This window comes from Corvus hawaiiensis, chromosome 15 (genome assembly GCF_020740725.1).
Source record: "Corvus hawaiiensis isolate bCorHaw1 chromosome 15, bCorHaw1.pri.cur, whole genome shotgun sequence".
Lineage (NCBI taxonomy): Eukaryota > Metazoa > Chordata > Aves > Passeriformes > Corvidae > Corvus > Corvus hawaiiensis.
The window spans coordinates 1,136,583-1,157,539 of record NC_063227.1 but is presented as its reverse complement, the minus strand read 5'-3'; the positions used below and the strand labels follow the sequence as shown (position 1 = coordinate 1,157,539).

Below are 20,957 nucleotides of genomic sequence, written 5' to 3'. Positions count from 1 at the left end.
TGCACTCATGTGAAGGTGCAGGTGTGCACCAGGCACCTCCTGCACGTGGCCCTGTGACCTGGCTCCCTGGGGAGACGTGGGAGCTGTGCTTGCTCAGCCCAGTGCTGCTGCTGCTGCTGCTGCTGGGAGGCTCTCTGGGAGCCTGTTGACTTTGGCTGTTTTCCATGCAGCAGGTTGTAGACTCCGGCGCGGCGCTTGCCGTGGCGGCAGATCTTTCAAAGGATTCCTTGTTAACCCAGACCTGCTCCTTGGGGCTTTCCTTGCCCTGCTGGCCATGTGGGTTTGTTATTGCAGTGTGACAGCACCAGGGAGGTCTGGTTCTGGAGAAAAACCTGCCCATGCAGCAGGGCTTTGCCGAGGTGCCAGGGCAGTGGCACAGGGGTGGCAGTGGCACAGTTTGCAGCCGTGGCAGGCCCCGTTCCAGCCCCGTCCCCAGGGGTGTTTGAGGTGAGGCCTCTTTGCTGGCTGTGTTTGTGCAGGTGGAAGCCATGGTGACTTTTAACATCAGCTCTGGCCGTGCCTGCGGTTTTCACCAGGGTGTCAGGGGAAACCTGCAGTGCTGCCATGCCGGGCACAGGGAATGTGCCAGCCCGGTGCCACTCAGCCCTGGGCTGAGGGTTGGTGAGCAGGGCTGGGATCCCTCTGAGATCCCCCAGCAAACTCAGCTTGCCCAAAGCCTGAGAGGATGGAGAGGATGGCTTTGGAAGCCCCGCTGGCTCGGTCTGGGAAGCCTGAGGCGGAGCAGTGCTGAGCTCCCTGTGTGTTTCCCTACAAGTCACAGCACGTTTGGCATTCGCACTGATCGGGCTCACCGATACTGAACCTCACATTTGGCCTCGGTGTCTTCTCAGTGCAACATGAGCCCCTTTTTTTTTTCCCTGGGAGTGAACCCAAGCATCCAGCTGTGGCCAGATCCACCCGGGAGAAAAAGCAAATGTTGTTGGAGCAAGTCAGAGCACCCGGAATCAGTGCAGGCACAGGTTTGGTCCCAGCTGAACAGGCAGCCCAAGAGCAGCAAGGGTTTTGCATTCAGCGAGTTTCCCCTTGCCTTCACTGGGAGGTTTTGTCATTCCCTGGTGATCTGTCCTCCTTCTGGATCCGCCAGCCTCCACGTGAATTCCTCAGGCTTGGCTCTCCTCACCGGTGCGGTGGGGCTGGGGAGCTGTGAGCCCACGGCCTGGCTGCAGGCAGCGGGGTTTGTCCGTATTCCCGATGTTCCCAGTTCCCACAGTGTGGCTGAGTGAGCCCAGTTTGCTCCTGCTGCTCTGGACTCCTCTGGCCCTTGCAGAGCTCTCTGTGTCCAGAGCAGCCTGAGGAGTACAGGCATGTCTGGAGCCTCAATAAACAGGCAGGATAAAGGGATGGTTGTGCAATGTGGAAGTGTGGCGTTTCCGTGCATCTGCGCTCCGGCTTGGGAATCATGGAATCTTTAAAGTTGGAAAAACCCACTAAGATCATCATCTCTAGCCATTCCCTCAGCACTGCCAAGGCCACCACTAGCCCATGTCCCCAGGTACCACATCCACGTGCCTTTTGAACACAGGATGAAGCAGAGCTGGTTGTGCTCCCTTCTTCTCCACGGCTGTCCGCCAGCAGCCACTGCAGACCAGTGTCCCTGTCACCTCCTCCAACGCACGTGTGCCTTTTAGGAACAATTTAGGAATGTGTGATTGACTGATTTAGCTGCCTGGGACACCAGTGGGTGTTGTTGCAGCTGGAATTGCATCACTGGTTTCACCAGCTCTGTGCTGGGAGCCAGTCACAACATTCCTGCAATAAACACCTGCTTCATTCCAGCCATCAGACACATTCCCGAGGCTGGGAAACCCACCACGGGTTTGAGTGAGAAGTGAGTCATCCCCAGGGAGCTGCAGGGCCACCATCTCTGGGGCCACAGCTCCACCAGCCCCTTGGAGAGGGGAGAAGCTGAGTTGGGTCCAGCCCAGCCCCTCTTCCCTCTCCTGCTCTTCGCTCATCAGCCGCAGCCCAATTAAACTCAATAATGTGCAGAGACGAGTTAAATGCACCCAGGAACATTTCCCAGAACTCATTAGATAAATGCCCCCAATTGTGAGTGCTCGAAGCCTCCGTGCCTGTCCGTCTGTTCAGGTGAGGCCCAGGTTAACAGGCTGCGAGTGGGGGCTGCGGGGGCAGGGAGCTGCACAAACCCCAGCCTTGGCACAGGCTGCCCAGGGAAGTGGTGGAGTCACCATTCCTGAAGGGATTTAAAACTGTGTAGGTGGGGCACCTGAGGATATTGTTTAGTGGTGGCCTTGGCCGTGCTGGGGGAATGGTTGGGCTCGGTGATCTTGGAGGGCTTTTCCCACCTAAATGATTCCATGATTCTTTGCCCGTAGTTTGTGGGAACAAGGCTGGTGGCCCTGGTGCCACAGATGCCTCTCCACCCAATGTGCTGCCTCTACTCCCTCTGCTTTTTACCTTCCATGTATGTCCAGAGTCAGAGGTGAGTGTTTAATTTCATTCAAACTACCCAGAGCAGCCTAAATAATTTTGGGGATTGCTGGCCTCTGCATGATTGGCTTTTCACGTTAAACAGAAGCTCTGCTGGTGGTGGCAGATGGGATGGATTTTTCCCTGTAGCAAGAAGAACGAGCTGCATTATTTTCCATCCTATGAGGACTTGCTAGTCCAGCCGCAACAAGCACTTTGATTTCAAAGGTTTGTCCCAGGCATGGAAATAGAAACACTCCAGACTTGCCTTTTGTTCCCTTCAGATGGCTGTTTGCTCAGAGATTTTGTTCTGAATCAGGGAAGATATTTGAACTAATAATGGCACTTCTGGCTGAGATTCAGATACATGCATTCTATAAATAAAATATGTATTTATATATAAAATACACACACAACAGTGTATACACATATATAAATACATATATAAAATACATGCAGGAAGTAGTTCCAGGCACGGGAAGCAGCAGTTCTGTGGGAGCAGAGCCAGGAGCCCTTGTGGCACCCACCGGAGCTCCGACCACACTGGAATATTTACTGTTCCCTGCTTCCCCTGCACTGAACCTTGGCTACCAATTACCCCGTATTAAATTGTGTTTGGTCATGGCAGTGACTATACAGTATCCAGGCAACCCGGGCATAATCTAATTTAACACCCAACATGGATTTACTCCACTCCTGTTCTCCTTTGTTTTGCTGAAAGGGAGTGAGAAATGAGCGGTGTCCAGGGACACCCCGGGAATGACCTGGGGGACGGTGCTCCCTGGGCTCCCGGCCCGGGCTGTCCCCGTGGGATGGCAGGGCTCGGTCCCAGTGGCACGGCTGGGTGCTGGCAGTGTCCAACACGGCTGCTGGGTCAGCACCAAGTGGGTCAGGACTTCGTGGAGCTGCTCGTTGGTGGGGCACTGCTGAGCACAGACACTCCCCTGGCTGAGGGGCTCTGCCTGTCCCACACCACCAGGCTGAGCTCCCGCTGATCCCCGAGGGAGGCACATGGGAACTGTCGTGTGCTGCAAGGAGAAGGAGCAGCCCAGAGTCCAGACAGCCTGGCCCACTGTGAGCCCCAGGCAGGAGTGAAGAGGTTCCGCACATTCCTCCATTGGTTGTTGCTGTCTCCTGTGCTGGAAGTAACTTCTGTGAAGTGGGGAGCAGAAAAAGGACCCATAGAAATTAATGACAGTGCAGTTCTCTCAGAGTGCATCAAGGGCCGGAAGGAAACAGCAGGTTAAAAGGAAAATACAGTGAATGCTTGGAAAACTTCTAAAGAGCAGCTCAGGAATGGCACTGACAGTCCCTGCCGAACAGCCCTGGCATTAAGCCCACTTTGGGCTGAGAACACTCATCTTTAGAAACTGCAGCGTTATTTCCTAGTACAAAGGATGATGAAGAGGTATAATTTAGAGTAAATTATCCTGTGGGTAATGGATGGGGAATTAGAAGGATGTGAAAGGTGAATCATGTTTTGGAGCACGGCTGTGCTGACCCGGTACAGGGATGGCTACTGCTGGAAAAGTACCCGGGATGCAGAGCAGGAGTTCATGTGCCACTGAGCTTTATTCCAGAAAGGAGCCAGATTCCACAGCTGCAGAACAGCTCCCACACTTCCAGAGGCAAAATAAAGTACAGTGAGGAGGGGTGTGGTGCTGGAGGCAAGGGCCAGCACCCTATGGGTGAGTGGGCAGTGCCTGGGCAGGTCTGTGGCTGGTGCTGTGGGACCATGTCCTGCCTGGGAAGCCATTAATAGCCCAGTCTGAAATAATTACCAGGACCACGCTCAGCTGCCTCACTGTAATGAGCTGGTGACAGTGCAATTTATTAGTGATGTAGGACATGGTAACGGTAATGAGAAATGGAGGCACCTAATTTTGTGCGACTTAGATCAATTCAGTTGTTTTTTATAAATGAACGTTGTTTTACTAACCACAGAAGATCATTAAAATTATTATTTTATTAGTGCTTTTCAAAGCCATTTGAACTGCAGCTGCGTTTTTCCATATCCAGTTAGGAGTACGTGAACGTGTGTCTGAAATGCAGTTTTGCAATGCAAAAATGTCATTGGGATTTGTGAGTGATGTGGATGGGAGTGGGGGGAAGGTTTGAATCCCCATATAAGTATTTTATAGTATATAATGGTTCTTATTGGACTTCTTCTGCCTTTCTTGCTGCTCCCTGAGGTTGTGACTTCCTAAGGAGAGTTTGTTTCCCCTCCCAGCTCGACAGTGCTGGCGTGGCCATGAGCAGCTTGGCAAGCTCTTGGCTGTGGTGAGGATGAGGATGGGGGATGGTGATGGGAAGAGGCTCCGTGCCTGCCCAGGGATGGGGATGGGGATGGCCAGCCTGGCCAGGTGGCAGTGTGGGCAGCACGTCACCTCTGGCAGGGCTGTGCTGGAGCCCGTCTCCCGCAGCCGTTTACTGACACCGGAGATTTCCCGCAGGCTGGTGATCAAATATTCAGAGCTTCCTGGCAGTGGGGGGAGTTACGGGTAAGAGGGAGGTCCCACCAGCTCCCGAGGGCTTTGGCCAGGACCTCCCCACTCTGAGGTTGGATCCCAAGCGCAGACTCGGTGGAGGGGACAGCTCTGCCTGTTCCCCAGGGATGTAACATGCACCAGGATGTGGCTTCTTGCTTGGCAGTGAGTAGGGCTGGAGTTGCTGTTGGGGGAGCTAAGCCAGCAGCCCTGAGTCCCTGAGCACCCCTTGTGATGAGGCTCCTGTCTGCTGCCTTAGGAGCTGATAGAGGGATGAGCTCTTTGCTGGTTCAGGTGAGATTTGGATGGAGAAGGATGGAAAGCATCTTTTCTTTTAAACCAGCCTGGGCTTACAGTGTGCTGAAATATGCTGAGCTTGCACACGACTGTTTTGGCCCCAGAATCAATAGCAGAAACTCACAGCAATAAATTTTAGGGTCAGTCCAGCAAGTGAGTGTGAGCCTCACTCTGTGCTGGCCTGCTGCATTTGTCCAGAGAAACAGTAGAGAACGTGAAGGAAAAGACACTAAAACCACCTCAGGCTACAGCAGTGTGACCACACGGCCTGAAGCCACCACATTTCCTGGTTGAAGAAGTCAGGAGCAAACCACAAGAAAAACTCCGGAGCTGGGGCCGCAGGGCTGCACCGCAGGGCCCGGCCACACACGTGTCCCCGTGTGACTCAGCAGCAGCATCCGGGGCAAGCTCCGTGCTGGCCCCAGCCCGGCGTTTGCCTGGAGCAGCCGGGCACCTGCAGCCCGACGTGGCCGAGGGGTGCCTGGCTGTGTCCCTGTTGCAGTGTCCCCATGGGGTGAGGCAGAGCAGAGGGCACGTCCCATTAGGGCTGCTGGGGCTTTGCATCTCTAAGACCAGGTGCCAGCTGGAGCTGCTCCAGGGTAACCCCTCAAATGCTATAACCAGGGTGCCACATGCTCAGTGTGAGCTGCTTCACTTTGCTGAGCTGGTCTTTGCCACCTTGAGAACAAGAAGAGATGGAGGGGGCAAGGAGGAAGGCTCAGATGTCCCTGTGTCCCTGGGTCCCCATCTTGGGGGGTTCACCGTGCCACAGAGAAGGGAACACGTGGGGCACAGGGATCTGGGGACAAAGCCCCATCTTGGCCTCCCAGCCAGCCTGGCTGGGCTGGATGGGACTGACCTCTGGTGCTGGAATGGCTGGGAAGGAATTGGCCTTTGGAACATATGAGGTCACTCATTGAGTTGGAGAGCAGCGTGTGTCAGAGGTCCAACAATTTGTTTTCAGAAGGGTTTTAAGCATTAATGATTCAAGATGTTTTCCTGGGAGTGGTTTGCAGCATGAAGCCCAGTGGCTGGCGTGGGGTTGAGGTTTTATGGGATTAGTCAATTCATGGAGGCTGAAAGGTCTCCAGGAACACAACAGTTAAATTTGTACTTTTCCACATGGCTGAGCCTTCAAGGAGCTCACCAGGAGCGTGAAAAATGTAAACGGCGTTGTAATCCTTGTGCCAGCCACGAGGCAGGGAGGGCAGGGAGGGGGTTCCCTGTGGATTAGTTCCATCACCTACTTCATTTTCTTTCTCTTTTTTTTCCCAGAGTTGCAGATAATCACAAGCAGAACCTGATGACTGTTGCTAATCTGGGTGTGGTGTTTGGGCCAACACTGCTTCGACCTCAAGAGGAAACAGTCGCTGCCATTATGGACATCAAATTCCAGAACATTGTGATTGAAATTTTAATAGAAAACCATGAGAAGGTAATGGCTTCCCTTGCTTCTTTCATGCCAGTAGTTTATGGAAAGGAATTGGTCTCTCTTTGCCCATGGCAGCCCCCTCTCCCAGGCCCCACTCTCTCCCCATGGCCAGTGGCACCACGGTGGGGCTGTGCCAGGGAGGGGGCAGCTGGCATCTCGTTCTTGGGCTGTAGTTGTGTAACCAGTGCTGCTGGTAGCCAGCCTTGTTTATGGTCATCCCAGTGTGAGTCAGCATGGCTGTGTCTCCATCACAGAAATTCCTTTTCTACCCCCTTCCCACTGTTAAATGGGAATTTGTCCTTGGTTTCAAGAGAGATGAGCACTAAACAAAACCAGTGTGAGATGCACACCTCAGCTGGCTCCTGCTTGGCTGATTAAATCTGGGTTTATCCAAGTACTGGCTTTATCCACAACGTTGACCTGAATCCTGATGCATTTGTATTTGTTGGCCATGGATGTTGTGGTCTGTCAGTGGAGCAGTGGTGGCCTGGTGGGGCCATGGTCCTGGCTGTCCCTCCCTGGCTGCAAGTGCTAAAAAATACCATTTTCTTCTAAATTCAGCCAGTTCCCTGATTAGGATCTTTTGTTAGTCTGGACTTGGTTGGAAAGGAGTAATGAATTTGTGCATTTGGGCAGTGAAGGCAGAAGTAGAAACCATCTTGCCCTGACTTGCCCTGACTGGGGTGGCATCACGGCTCTAAGTCCACATCCAGTTATTTCTTCAGCAGAGAGCTGTGCCAACATGTGCTTTTCCTATTGGGAAAGCCTGGCCATGCCAATTGTCTGTCTGGCAGGGGCAGGTAGAGCAGGAAAGACACTGAGGGTTGGGTTTAGTGGACTCTAGCAATGGAGGGAGACCTTGAGAGAGCTGGTCTGGAGGGATCACTGCCCTTGTCTGAGCCCGGGGGTCCAGAAGAGGAACAATACATAACCAAATATCAGCAACCAACAAGGCTGCTGCTCTTTGGGTTTGTGTGGTTTTAAAATTTCATCCTCTTGAGAAAAATGTGGTTACTCAGTTTTCTGACAGCTGTGGCTGGAAGTTGCAAAGACTTTCCCAAGCTGGTCTGCAGCCATGGGAGCGTGGGCGCCGGGGTCACAGGGGGGGCACTGGTTGGTCCATATGGGCTGCTCATCATCACCTGCACCCCCCAAAAGTCAGCAGAGTGCTAGAGTGACAGGGTTCTTCACAGCTTGCAGTGTGCATCTTGGGTGAAAAATAGAGGAGTGCAGACAGAGTGGGAATGTGGAATTTAGGAATCCGTACCCAAAACGTTGCCCTGTTGAGTGCATGTCTTCCTCAGAGGCTGTGCTGTGCAGCGGTGCAGCCCAGGCAGGTGGGCAGCTGTCCTGTTCCACGGGGTGATGCCAAAGAACGACTTGTTTATTATTTTTAACAGATATTTAACACGGTGCCGGAGGCTCCAGCGTCGAACTCGCAGCTGCTGTTATCCCGCAAGAAGAGCACGGAGTCGAAGCCTCCCTCGTGCAGCGAGCGGCCGCTGACGCTATTCCACACGGCCCAGCCCAACGAGAAGCGTGAGTGCCCTCCCAGCCCTCCAGCTTTGCCCTAATCATGCCTAACAGACTGTCATTTCCATGCCATTCCCATGCAGTTTTCCTGCTGTCAGTGGAAGGGGTGATTCCATAACAGGATCAGGCTTCGGTTTCCTCCGCTGTTGTGTTGGTGGGGAGTGGAATCTCTCCTGGCATCCAGGCCCTTAACCAGGGCTCTACATGAGGCTGCCTCAGCACGGGTTAAAGTGTTGCTTTCCCCTCCCCACCTGATGGGCCCCTGCGTGTCCCCTTCTCTGTCCCCTTCTCATGTTCCGGGAGCCGTCATCGCTGCCATCAGCTGCCGGGCCAGGGTGCCACACCTGTGGCAAGGGAGGCCACCCGCCGGCGTCCCCTCAGGGTGGCCCTTTCAGGATGCCCTCAGGCACTTTGCCTTTTACAGACAGGAAAACTCGGCCAGGAGGTTCGGCATTTTCCTGAGGATTATGTACCATGGCAGTTTAAAAATGTTGGAGCTCATCTTTCCATTTCTGTCACTAATTGATGCTCCAGATATTTGGGTGAAGGAGCCAAGGCCCCAGCCCTGCTCATGGGGTGGCAGAAATGTGTCTGCGCAGGCTGTTGTTTCATGTTACAGAGTAAAGCCAGTTCCCAGCTCTCTGGTTCTTCCTGCCCCTGTGCTCCTGGAGCCAGCCAGCTGCACGCAGGGAGCTCTCCCAGTTTGGTAGAAAAGCAGGAGTCTCCTGGTGAGCAGGACAAGCACAAGTGGAGCAGGGGAGGTTGGGGATAGCCAGCTCCCCAGACAGAGTGGACAGAGTGGTCGCTGTGGACTTTGCTGACTCCCAAAACATGTGGGTTTGTCTGATTAAGTTACTGTTAATTACCAGGCACTCTCCTTTCAGAGGGTGTAGGAGAGATCTGCGTGGGTTTGAGGAAGCAGTGATGGCCCCAGAGCGTGCTCTGGAAATGGTGTGGGATGACTCTCAGTGAAGCCTCAAATATCAAATGCTGCTTTTGAAAACTTTCAGCCCCAGTAATTTATTTGCTGCTAACTACTCAGTGGCTTGTCAGCCTCCAGGCTCGCCGGGCTGCTGGAGCCTCCGTGTGCCATCCTCCCCGTGCCTGGGAGAGGAGCTGAGCTCATTTCTTTATTTCTGCATTTATTTATTCCCATGTGAAGCAACATTTTCTAAGTTTTCCTGCTGACAGTCTATAACCTCCTGTGTCTTTGGGAAGCCACCACTGTTTTATTCAGTGTTTGCCTTCCCTGCTGCACATCACTTGAGAAATATGTGAGGTTTCCTCTCTTCTTCTTTTCTTCTTCCTTTGCTTTCCTTTCTTACCGGTCTGGAGACAGACCAAGGCTCTAGGTCAGGGTGAAGCACAAGGGCTTAGGCAGCAGCTCAAGCCCAGCTGTGAAATTGAAAGTTGAAATTGAAGCTAGAAATGTTCAAAATGGGAGCAGGGTGCACATTTTTTAAGACTGGGAGCAGTTTGACATAAAAAGGAATGACAGTGGATTTTCCATCACTTGAAATCTGTTCATCAAAGTCCAATACCTTTCTGATATTTTAGCTAGCATTCATCACACCAAGCTGTGTGTAAGTCAAAAATTGTTGTGTTCAACAGACAGGGAGCAGATTAGATAATTGTGATTAATCTATGATTATAGTGATTATTTTGTTGTTAAACATTTACATTTTCATCCACATCTGACCCAGGGAGTGGCTGTTGTGACACAAGTGGCACCAACACAGCAAACACCATTTTGTTCCTTATCAGTTCTTTTGTCATCCCCTCTCTGGTCCCTGGGGTCACTGTCACCAAAGCGCCCTGGATCAGTTATCAGGCAGGGCCCTGCCCCAGCACGGTGTGGCTTTCTTGGAGAGAAGGGTGCTGCTGAGGCTCCAGTGGCTCTGCCTGCCTGACTTCCCACTAAAGATACAAAGTTTGGGTAAGGGGTGAAAGGCTCTTCTGCCCTTTGCATGCCAGAAATGCTCTTGAGCTGATGGGCAGCTCTGCTCTTGGAGCTGTCAGACCAAATTAAATCTTCCAGCAAAGAATCCTTCACATAAGCTTTCAAAAGCATGAAGCAAAGTACAGTTCCAGCCTTTTAAAAAGGAGGAAATAAAGTAAAAAAAAAAAAATAATAAAAAGGAGGAAATAAGACTTTCAGATTCTGCCATTCATCTCCCTTCCCCTTCAGCTGAGGCACTTCCCGGTCTGTGGCTGTTGGCGGGTGGCTGCTGTGGAGATTACAGGGACAATCCACACTGATCTGCCCAGCTTATGGAGCTTATTCCCAGCCTTCAGCCTTGGGCAGAAGATGTTTGCAAATAATAAGCTGGTGTCAGTCCACACTCCGGGGGCTCAGGTCAGCTCCTCAGGGCCGGCCGGGCTCAGCACAGGCAGTCCCTGGGCTTGGCCAGCTGGGTATAGGTGGTCTGTCATGGGCTGCCTAAAACCTGCTCTGGCAGACACAAAACCAGAGAGATTTGGGGCTTTTAGGTCCTTAGCTTAATTTCTCTCTTATTTCATCTGCTGGCTCCCACATCTGCCTGTCAGTGTTTGTGGAGGTCAGTGCTCTGCTTTTCTTCACTTCTTCCTCTTTGTCTTTGGCACGGATCATCTTTTTCATCACAAGGTGCTGGTGCCCTCTGAGCCCAGAGGGTTCAACTTTTGCAGAGTGGGGACAGAGAAGTGTCTGTGTTGCTTGTTCTCATGGTGGCTTATTGCAGATCAAGATTAATGAAATCCAATTTCAGGAACACGTTGATGTGTATCAACATCACACATCCCTGGCTTTGGCTCATCTCTGGAAGATAAGCTCAGCCTGAGCTAAACCAAGCTCTGTCCTGCTGCCCTGTAAGTGCTGATGCTGTCCAGGTACCTGGGAAATGCAGCAGCTCCAGAGAAGGAGCAGGACAAGGAGCGGTGGACTCTGCTCTGGGCATCCACAATCCTTTGGCTACTGTGGCTTTTCCCTTTGGCGTGGTGGCAGAGCTGCCCCTACACCCCAAGACAGCCCTCCTGCTAGGCTGTTTTACAGGCAGTTCCTTTCTGCTGTGTGCTCAGGATTAACCTTTCACACAACCCAGCAGTTCCTCTTGCACTCTTTTACCCCCCCTTTAAACGTGCACAGGTTACAAATTAATATCGTGCATTCACCTCACTCAAAAAGAGGTGGAATTTAAAGGGATTGAGAGGAAGGACTCTACCACTACATGCTTTGGGGTTGTAGTTTGACCATGTTATTGTGCACTGGAAAAATAATTTTGGAAAGATGTATCATTGAAGTAGGACTCTGTGTTTTCCAGCTGGTGCCTGTCTTTCAGGAAAGCCACATCCCAGAAGCAGCCACTCTCTGCCTGGGGCTGCTCTCGTGCCATCAGTGTTGTTAATTGCTTCTCACAACTGCAATTACTGCTCCCGTGGCAAAGGCGTCTCCTGGAAATGAGTTAATGGGGTTGTGGGTGACCCGAGCAGAGCTGAGGAGGGGGCCCGTGCTGTGGTGGCTCTTTGAGATGCACAACATTGTCAGTGCTCGCTGCTGAAGTTACACAAACAATGGGGAAATCTCTCAACACACGTGCTGGAGGGAAACAGGGATCTCTGAGAAGCTCTGGCTGTCAGCAGAGCAATGGCAGCACTTCCCCAGCACTGGGGGATGCCCAGCACATCCCATTCCGCATCAGATCCAAAGGAAAACTTCTGCTCCGCTGCTGCTCCGCATTTCAGAAGAGCTGAGCCAAAATGGAGCAGAGACCCATTTTCCTTCCCCTTTAGACCTGGCCAGGAAAGAGAGACAGTAGTTGGTGTCAAATACAAGGCTGAAACACCTTTAACTGGGTGATCTTCCCTGTTCCTGACCTAAGGTGTTGTCCTGCTCTGTCACCCAAACACTTGGTCCCTTCGGAGCTGATTTCAGTCACACAAATCCATTCCCATATGTAGTTTACATTTCAATTTCTTTCAGGTTGTGGCACTTTGGATGCCTTTGGGGATGTAAAATATTAATACCTTGAGAAAAGTGTGTATTTTGCTGCTAAAAATGGTGTTCATTTAAATGTAGTTGCGTCTTAAACCCAAAAGAGCCAAAGAGTACCTGGTATTTCTTGTGGTGTAATGTATAATGTGTCTGTAACTAACTGAGCTCTGGGGAGATGTCCCTGTTTGCACTGGGACAGGATTTCCTGGGAACGCTCGATGCCTTCGTAGCCATTTGCTCTTCACTTTGTCTGCAGTGGCAGCTGATGATTCTTGGGTTTTGGTGTTTTCTAGAGGAGAACAGGAACAGCATCATCAACTCCAGCCTGGAATCTGTCATCTCTTCAAACGTAAACAGCTTCCTCAACTCCAACAGTGCTCCCCAGCCCAGCCTGAACTCGAGTGATCTTGAACTAGAAGTAATTAAGCCCAACAGGCCAAATTCCCTGTAAGTACAGTGATAATTAGTGTTTTATAGACTCTCCATCCTTAATCTTTAATCAGAGTTGTCTCTTATTCTCAATCTCAGCAGTTTGCTGAAGAATACAATTTAACATTTTAATTTTTAATGGGCACCAAACACAAACACGTGCCCTGCATTTTTAACTTGGCCTAAGCAGTGCAGTTAGTTATTGTGGGTTACATCTGCCATCGGTTCCAGCTCTCATGGTTTTGCCCATGTGCAATATTTTTGAGCAGAACTCCCCTGTGCTGCCCGGCCCATCTGGTGATAACTCCAACACACACAAAGGACTTTTCTTCTGAGTTCAATCCTGTGACTGTTGTCAGTACAGTTGATCTGCGGCCAAATCTGTGCTGTTGCTTCTGCTATTGCTTCCTTCATCTGGAAAGTTCAAGGGAAAAAATAGTGACCTTAGCAATGCCTCCCTGGGGACGGCCCAGTTATTTATGAAGTCCCTGAACTTGCCACGGCGGAGCCCTCGTGCGATGGTGGCTCCGCTGGGGGAATTTCCTTCCTGCCAGGCCCTGCAGCATTTTCCCACAGAACCTCCCCTCCCGGCCATGTGAAGATCTGCTCAGATCTCCAGGAGGTGAAGCCCGTTCCCCCGGCGCTGCTGGGCACGCCCTGCGCATCCCTGCGGATGGGCAGCAGGAGCTCTGCTCCCCTCACGGCACCGCTGGCTGCGCGGCCCTCCCAGCGCAGGGACCCCGTCCTTCCACCCCTCCGGTCCTCCCACGGCCCGACACTTCCAGTTCCCACTCACCCGAAGCACCCCCATGCCCTGAGGGCAGCCAGGGCCATTCCTGGTGCAGCTGGGTGCCCCTGGGGGCTCAGCATGGCCAGGCCCAGGTGCCAGGGCAGGTGCTGTGGACATGGTGACACTGTTGCTGCTGCCTTGGCTGGGTTGGGTTTGGGGTCTGGGGTGCAGCTCTCACTGCAGAGTGTGGGACGGCTCCAGGCCCTGCCAGGCTCTCGCAGGCAGGAAGGTAAGTGTGGAACAGACACAGGCTTCATCCAGCTTCACCATCTGCTCTGCTTCCATCATCATCCTTCTGCCACCAAACCCTGAGCTGCACCAGCACCACAGTGGCTTCTCCAGCATGCCCAGGAGCAGGGTTGGGAGGCCCAGCCCCTGCCAGGAGTGCCGTGGGGGCAGGACAGACCACCCAAAGGTAGGACACCTCCAAATCAAGGCTGTGCTTTACATATGGTACATACAGAGTAAAGATGCCTCTCTCTCATGCCTGGTTGAAGCTCTGGAGTCAGGCACATCCCATTCCCCCAACAGGATGGCTTTAGTTTATCATTCAAGGGGGAAAAAATGGTGTGGCTTATCACAGAATGAGGTTTGTAAGCCTGGATCTTGCTGGGACCTTACAGGGATTGATTGCCAAATTCACAGCTTTTCAGATTCTGAGAGTTACCTCTTCCTAATGATTTCTTTCTTAACAGAAGTTATAAAGAAATTCAGCAGAATAACTCAGTTCAAGCTGTGTGAGGCTCTGGGGAGCGGAGGCACCATGCTGTTCCTGAGGGATTAGGTGAGCACGCTGGCACTGAACCAGGTGCTTGTGCCAGTTCAGGAGCCCTTAGTTCTGTGACGTGAAACAGGGCTGAGCAGGCCAGCACTGGCAGCTTGTGGCTCTGACAGTGCTGGTGGCATTTGGTGCTTTTCCGCAAGTCCAGGGATTCTGGGGTAATTTCTGCACATGCAGGAACATACATTTGGTCTGTGTTGAGCTAAAGGTTGAAATATGGATCCTAAGGGGGCTAATACCACAGGGCAAATATTCTCTGTGACTCCAAGTATTTAAATCAATTGTCTTTAATGCAATCTTCCACTCAGAAATGAAGCATCTGACTTGATTTTATTCTGACTAAGTGTGTATGGATGTCACTCCCTCTGCTAGCCCAGGAGGAGGGGCTGTGCCAGTGATTTTGAGAGCTCCATGGGGTTCTGCCCTCGGTGGGAATGGGGTTTGCAGTGGTGAGGGTGAGGAGGGCTGCCAGGAGCGGCTCTGTCCCCAGCCGTGCCCTGTGGCTGCGGGCTGGGTCGGGGCAGGGTGTCTGAATGGTGCCAGTGTCCGGCGGCTCCGTCCCCGCCGCTCCGCAGGGCTGCCCGAATCGTGTCTCCATAAAGGCACTTCTGTTTGTCCAGGCAGCTGAGCAGTGTGGGCTTTGCAGGCAGCCTCGGGCAGCCACGCACTCTGCCCCGGGCTGGGGCATCTGGTGCTGCCGTGCCAGGGGTTCTGGTGCTCCCCTGGAATTACCGGGCCCACAATTAGGATCTGTGGCCATGGGGAGGGTCTGGAGGTGCCTTGGGGTTTGCACTCCTTCAAATCCTCTGCTGGTCAGGACTTTGGAGTTTTTTCTTGTGCTCTTCACGATTTCCTGCAATTTTTAGCTGTGGACCAGGGCCGTGGTTCTGGGGAGCTGTTCAGGAGGAGCTGACTCTCCTGGCAGCCTCCATGAGCACAATGGCTGCTGAGCTGGGAGCCTGTACTCACCCAAACTGGGAAGCTGCAGGGAAAGGAGTTGGGTCATTCTGACCTTCTTCATTCCTACTAAAGAGTCCTACTGATATTCCTGTGGAAATTACTCCTGGGGATGTCAGCAGGAGGCTCCTTGGAGTGCCAATGTTGAGGCCTGCAGGCCTGGGGCGTTTCTTGTGTCCCGTTTGCAGCCGTGAGCACCGATGTGTCCAAGGTGGCCTTTAAATGTGCCAGCTGTAAATTGTGAGCACCATCTGTGAAATGAGAGATGTTTGTTTGAGCTTCTGTTTACAAAAGCCCTTGGCTCCCTGCGAAATGCTCGTGTATCCCCCAGGTCTGCTCTGCTGGGAGCTGCGCCAATTCCTAAATCCCCCTCGTGAGTGAGCGTCGCTTCTTCCCAGCCTCTGTTACAGCAGTGGCTGTGCTGGGGCTCAGGTCCTTCCACCTCAGTGCTGGTCCCCCTGTCCCCCTCCCCAGGGAAATGGGCTCCTTCTGACGTGCTTTCTCTGGAGCACAGTCCAGAGTCTCCAATCCAGAGGGAAATTGTTTTGCTGCAAGGCTCAGGCTCTTCCTTCCCAGCCACCAATCGGGCTTTTACGATGGGAATGCATTTATTTATTAGGGCTGGGTTTATTTTTATGGAAAAACTGCTCTGGGCAGGAGTTGTACTGGGTGAGTCAGCGGGACTGCTGTCCCGTGCCAGGAGCTGTCACTGCGGCTGCAGCTGCCCGGGGACTGGGACCACCAAACTGTGGGCAGGGATTTGTGTCCAAAGCAGTGTTAGATTTCTGTGTCCCACTGGTTTCTGTATCCTGTTGAGTGTCTTTATCCTGCCCTTGTGGAAAGCATCTTCCTTAGAAAACGTGGCCAAGCACGAAGCAGAAAGCAGTGCGTTTCCAGCAGAGATGTGTACTTCAGCTGAGGTAGGGGTAGGACAAGGGAATGGTTTCATACTGATAGGGGAGGGTTAGATGGGATATTGGGAAGGAATTGCTCTCTGTGAGGGTGGGCAGGCCCTGGCACAGGGTGCCCAGAGCAGCTGTGGCTGCCCCTGGATCCCTGGCAGTGTCCAAGGCCAGGCTGGACATTGGGGCTTGGAGCAGCCTGGGACAGTGGAAGGTGTCCCTGCCATGGCAGGGATGGCACTGGGTGGTTCCAGCCAAGGAGATAAACCGGTTTAACACCCTTCCCATGTCCATCCGTGCCTCCAGGCCTGTCAGTGTTCCCAGTGCTGGTGCCCATCCTCACCCTCAAGCTCAGGGTACTGGTGGCATGGGGGCCATGGGCCAGGCTGAGCCCCCACACTGCCAGCCCTGGCCCAGGCTGATGCTGCTCCTCCTTCACCCTGGGGACTTGGCATTTAGGGAAATAATAACCTTGGGAAACTTGTATTTAGTCAGTACATGTCTATTTGCATTTAATTTCATTTTCTCACTGACCAAGTATGGCTATTTCTTGCCCTCTGTGGGTATGGAAAGAAATGAGGAGCAGATCTAAGGTCTAGTGGTCATGAAAAAATAACCCAGTTACTCCAAGGAAGAGTGGTTATTTCCACATGCTTTTGATTTGCAGGACTGGAATAAATCTTCATTAGACATCCCAGTTAAAACTGAACATTCCTCTTTCCATGCCTGAAAATGAGAGAAATTTCAAATATTACTGAATTTGCAAAACAGTCTCCATCAGGGACTTCTCCGAGTGACTGGGAGGGAGCTGTGGGGCAGAGGGGCAGGGGACAGCACACCAGAGCCGTGGGACTGGGGTGATGCTGCACCTTCCTCCCATTGCTCCATCCCTGTGCTCTGCTCTGAAAGCCCTCACCATCCCAAATCCAAGTGCAGCATCCCAGAATCATGGAACCACAGACTGCTTTGGTTTGGAATGACCTTAAAGCTCCTCCATCCCATGGGCAGGGACACCTTCCACTAGCCCAGGCTGCTTCAAGCCCCATCCATCCTGGCTGTGGACACTTCCAGGGATGAGGCAATGGTTCAAACAGGAGAGGGTAGGATGTTTTTGGAAAAATGGTCTCTTAAAAATGCAGAGAGCTTCGACAGTTATCAGCTGGGACTCATGAAAGCAAAAGCACGTGAGGTGAAGCAAGCAGACCTTTAAATGCTGCTGGTTCCTGTCCAGGGGAGCTGGACAGAGCTGCAGGACAGACCAGGCTGTGCCTGCTGTACTGTGCCTGCCCATCTCTCCTCATCCAGAGGGGCTGTGGTGAGCCAGAAATGAGTCCTTAACCTGCCTGACCTCCAGTTCCTCTCCCTGTGCTCCCAGACCCCGGTTCTGCTGAGCTTTCATGGCTCGGTGGAGCTCGGTGGCTCCTGTTGTTTATATTCCTGAAGAATAATGGCAATTAGAGGCGCAGGAGCGGGTCCCACCCTCATCTTGCCTTCCCAGCAGCCACCTTGGGAATGTCCCTTTGAAATGGCATCTCTGGGACTTCTGTTTAAGACATCTGCTCATAAATCAAGTGCTCCTGTGCCTGTGGAACCTGGATTCTCACCCACTCTCCTCACACCCTGATATTCAGCCCCACTTTAATTTGGAAAAAGGCCAGGAAAATGCACTGGTGTTTTGTTTTGCTGTGTGTCACTATAAGAACAGTGACTTGTTCTCAGAGGAGTCCAAATCAGGAGGAATTTCTTCCTGGAAAGGGTGGTCAGGCATGGGAAGGGGCTGCCCAGGGAGGTTTGGAGTCCCCATCCCTGGAGGTGTCAAAGGAGGGCCAAGATGTGGCACTCAGTGCTCTGGGCTGGGGACAAGATGGGGATCGGGCACAGCTTGGACTTGATAATCTTGGAGGTCATTTCCAGCCTAAATGACTCCAGGATTCCATGTGTTCCTCCTGGGTGGCAGAGCTGGTGCCCAGGAGGAGGTCCCAGGGGATGGTGCTGGCAGGGATGGGGCTGCCAGCCTGCTCCAGAGGCTCCATGTTGCACTGGACTCCCAGTGCCCTGAGTGGTTCTCACTGTAGCAAAGACGTTTCTATTTCACTTTAATTTCATTTTCTGTTTCTCTGTTCACATGAAATTCCAGAGCAAACGCTGTGCTCGGCGCGGGGACTCGGCCATGGCTGGGAGCTGCCTGGCGCATTTGGGGTGGGGAACGTGGAACTGCAAGGAAATAGGAACTTGATTAATTGCGAGGCTTTGGGCAAAACAAAGCTGTTTCTTCTTCCTTCCACTGCATTGTGGCCGCCTGGCCGGGAGCCACCGCGGCTCCAGAGCAAGCCAAGAGCTGGGAGAGGCGTGTTGGGGCCAGCAGAGCAGGGCTGGGGCTCCCTGGGGACCCTCCTCTGCTGCTGTGTCCCCTGCTGCCCTTCCTTGGGGGCATTGAACCCTGAGCACCCCGTGTGTGCTGGGCACCCTTGGGTGACCGCAGGGAACCCCAGCTGGAAACTGGAGCTGGGGGGAAGCATCTCCCTCCATCCTGCTCCCTGCAGCCACTCAAAGCTCAGCCCAGACCCCAAAACTCTGGTCTTCTGCCTAATCTGGGTTTGGATTGCCAAGGCCAGCCCCGAGGGGCGGATCTATGGGCTGCCAAACAATAAATGGCATTTTTGGGGGATTAAGTAAAATCTTGTAATCAGAGCAGCTCCAGAACAGCCTTATCTAAATTGCTCTTTAAGAGGAGCAGACCTATTCCCAGCTGTGATCCTAGGCTGGGACAGGGGGCTTTACACCCAGAATCTGTGGTCCCTGCGGGGTGGGATGGCCGGAGCTGTGTAAGAGGTGCCCTGGGTGGCCCCCAACCCTGGGTCCCCAACCAGTGCTTTTGCTGCTTGAAGTGTTGCCTTCCAGGCAGGGTCAGGATCCTTGATTATTTCATCTGCCCTCGATACCTCCTCGTGTGGCTGCTCAGGGTTTGCATCTTCCGTGTCTCAGATGGAGGTTGGTTCGTGCTCAGGAGGAGCAGAGATCGCTGCCAGGTTAGAACAGAACCCGCCTATCTCCCAGCCCTCTTACTTGAGAAAAGCTCCTAAAATTTCCAGTCTGCTGCTTGGCTGATTCCAGATGACATAACATTCAAACTATCCTATGACTTATTTTTTTTTTTTTGGTGCAGACTGTTGTGAGGGTGTCTGTGTGTTTGTTTCTTTTAGAGCAGTTTTAGCTTGGGAGTCCTAGATCATGCCTGTGGTGAGAAAGCTCTGTAAACCAGAGTGATTCAGGGCTCTGGCAAACATCCTTAAACCTGGCTCTTGGAAAACAGAAGCAGCAAACTCAGTAGACTCCACAGATAAATACACTTGAGGCTTAGTTGCTGATAGCCATATGCTCTTAAAAGTTATATATATATATACACACATGTATATGTACAGGTTTCATATAGAAGGTTGAACTTGATGATCTTGGGGGTCTTTTCCAACCTTAGTGATTCTATGAATTCCTTCCCTTGTTGTGTTTAAATAATCCAGGATTTATTTTCTAAGCATCTGTATCCTTCCATGAGGTATTTTAAGATGTGTGGAAAAGAACGATGCTTGTGGGCCACAGGAGTAGGGGTTGGTTTGGGGAGGGCAGAGGGAAGTGACAAATTTCCATTTGAGGTGGGATATTTCAGGCTGTTTGGGTCAGAGAAGGCCCCAGCAGTGGGATCCTGCCTGGCCCAGCATCTCGGGCTCGCAGGAGGCAGAGGTGGGATCTGTTTTCCTGCTGTGTGGGCTCTCCACGGGCCCTGGAGTTTGGCACAACAACTGTGCAAAGCTTTAGCTCCTTCACTTTTCGGTCGGCTCTTGGTCTAGAAACTTTCCACAAATTGAGCTTGAAAATGAAGCCAAATATTCCCATAAAGCAAGTCTCCAGCCCTGTGGCCAACCCCATGTGACCCAGTGGTCATATATCAAAATATTTTCTCCCGGCTCATCCATTAAAACAAAGGTAATTTTTCAGGCTGGGAGCCCTCTGCTAACGGGAGCAGGCGCCCGTCGCTCCTTCCCCAGCAGAGTTGGGGGTGGCTTTGAATCCTCTGCTGTGCCCTGGCCATGGCTGTGCTGCTCTGGGGGCTGGTGTCACTGGGGGCGTGTGGGTGGCTGCAGATGGACGGACAGATGGACAGACAGATGGACAGATGAATGGCCTCTTCAGAGGCTCCACACTCCAGGCCACCCCGCAGCTCCTGCAGCCTGACTCCCACCAGCCACAGCTTTTCCCAGTGCTGCCCCTCAGGAGACTTCTTAGATGTTTCTGCCTTTGAAGAGCTCTGTTCTATTTGGGTGATGCTCTGGGAACAGCTAAGGGTGCTTCTCGCAAGCTGAATTAAATTAGATTTCCCTGCAAGAGTTCTAAAAAAGCACCTTAAACTTCAGCAGCACATGATGCTTTAGAGGCAGCTTTCTGGAAAGCCTTGGAAAAAAAAAGAGATCTTGCACTCCATTGCTTTCCTAATTCCTGTAATTAGTGTGGAGATCGCTGCACAGCAGCATCTTCCTCAAAGAAACTGCCTCAGACAAATATTGGCTAATGGAAATTGTACTTTCAAATAGAGCAGGATTTGAAATCCATCCCAGTCACTGTGGGGGGATGGATGCAGGAATCAAAGATGCTCCACCAAAGCCTTTCCCGGGGCGGTCACAGGCACTCTGTGTGTGCTGAGTGGGTGTGTGGAGCTCAGGATCGTCATCCTGCTGGCCAGGCTTCTCTTCTTACCTTTTTCCTTCCCTGCCTGCCTTCCCCCGTTGGATTTTGGGGTCCTGGGGTGTTCTGCTCGCCCCAGCCTGCTCAGCCCCCACGTCCAGCTCCGCTCCCAGCACCTCTGCTCAGTCGCTGTCCGAGTTTCCTTTGGGCAGAGTCTCAAGCGTGAGCCCAGCCAAAACTTTTATTGAGCCC

At 52.4% G+C, this 20,957-nt stretch overlaps 1 protein-coding gene across 4 annotated transcripts in view; it reads left to right on the top strand.

Moving 5' to 3' along the window:
* The window catches only part of ARHGAP26 (Rho GTPase activating protein 26), a 100,585-nt gene that overhangs the window by 66,850 nt on the left and 12,778 nt on the right, over nt 1–20,957 (top strand). For all 4 annotated transcript variants that reach the window (XM_048319515.1, XM_048319514.1, XM_048319516.1 and 1 more), the window contains exons 18-20: nt 6,510–6,669; nt 8,067–8,205; nt 12,463–12,616. In XM_048319515.1, coding sequence (XP_048175472.1) covers nt 6,510–6,669; nt 8,067–8,205; nt 12,463–12,616 — 453 coding nt within the window. The remainder of the gene's footprint in view (nt 1–6,509; nt 6,670–8,066; nt 8,206–12,462; nt 12,617–20,957) is intronic.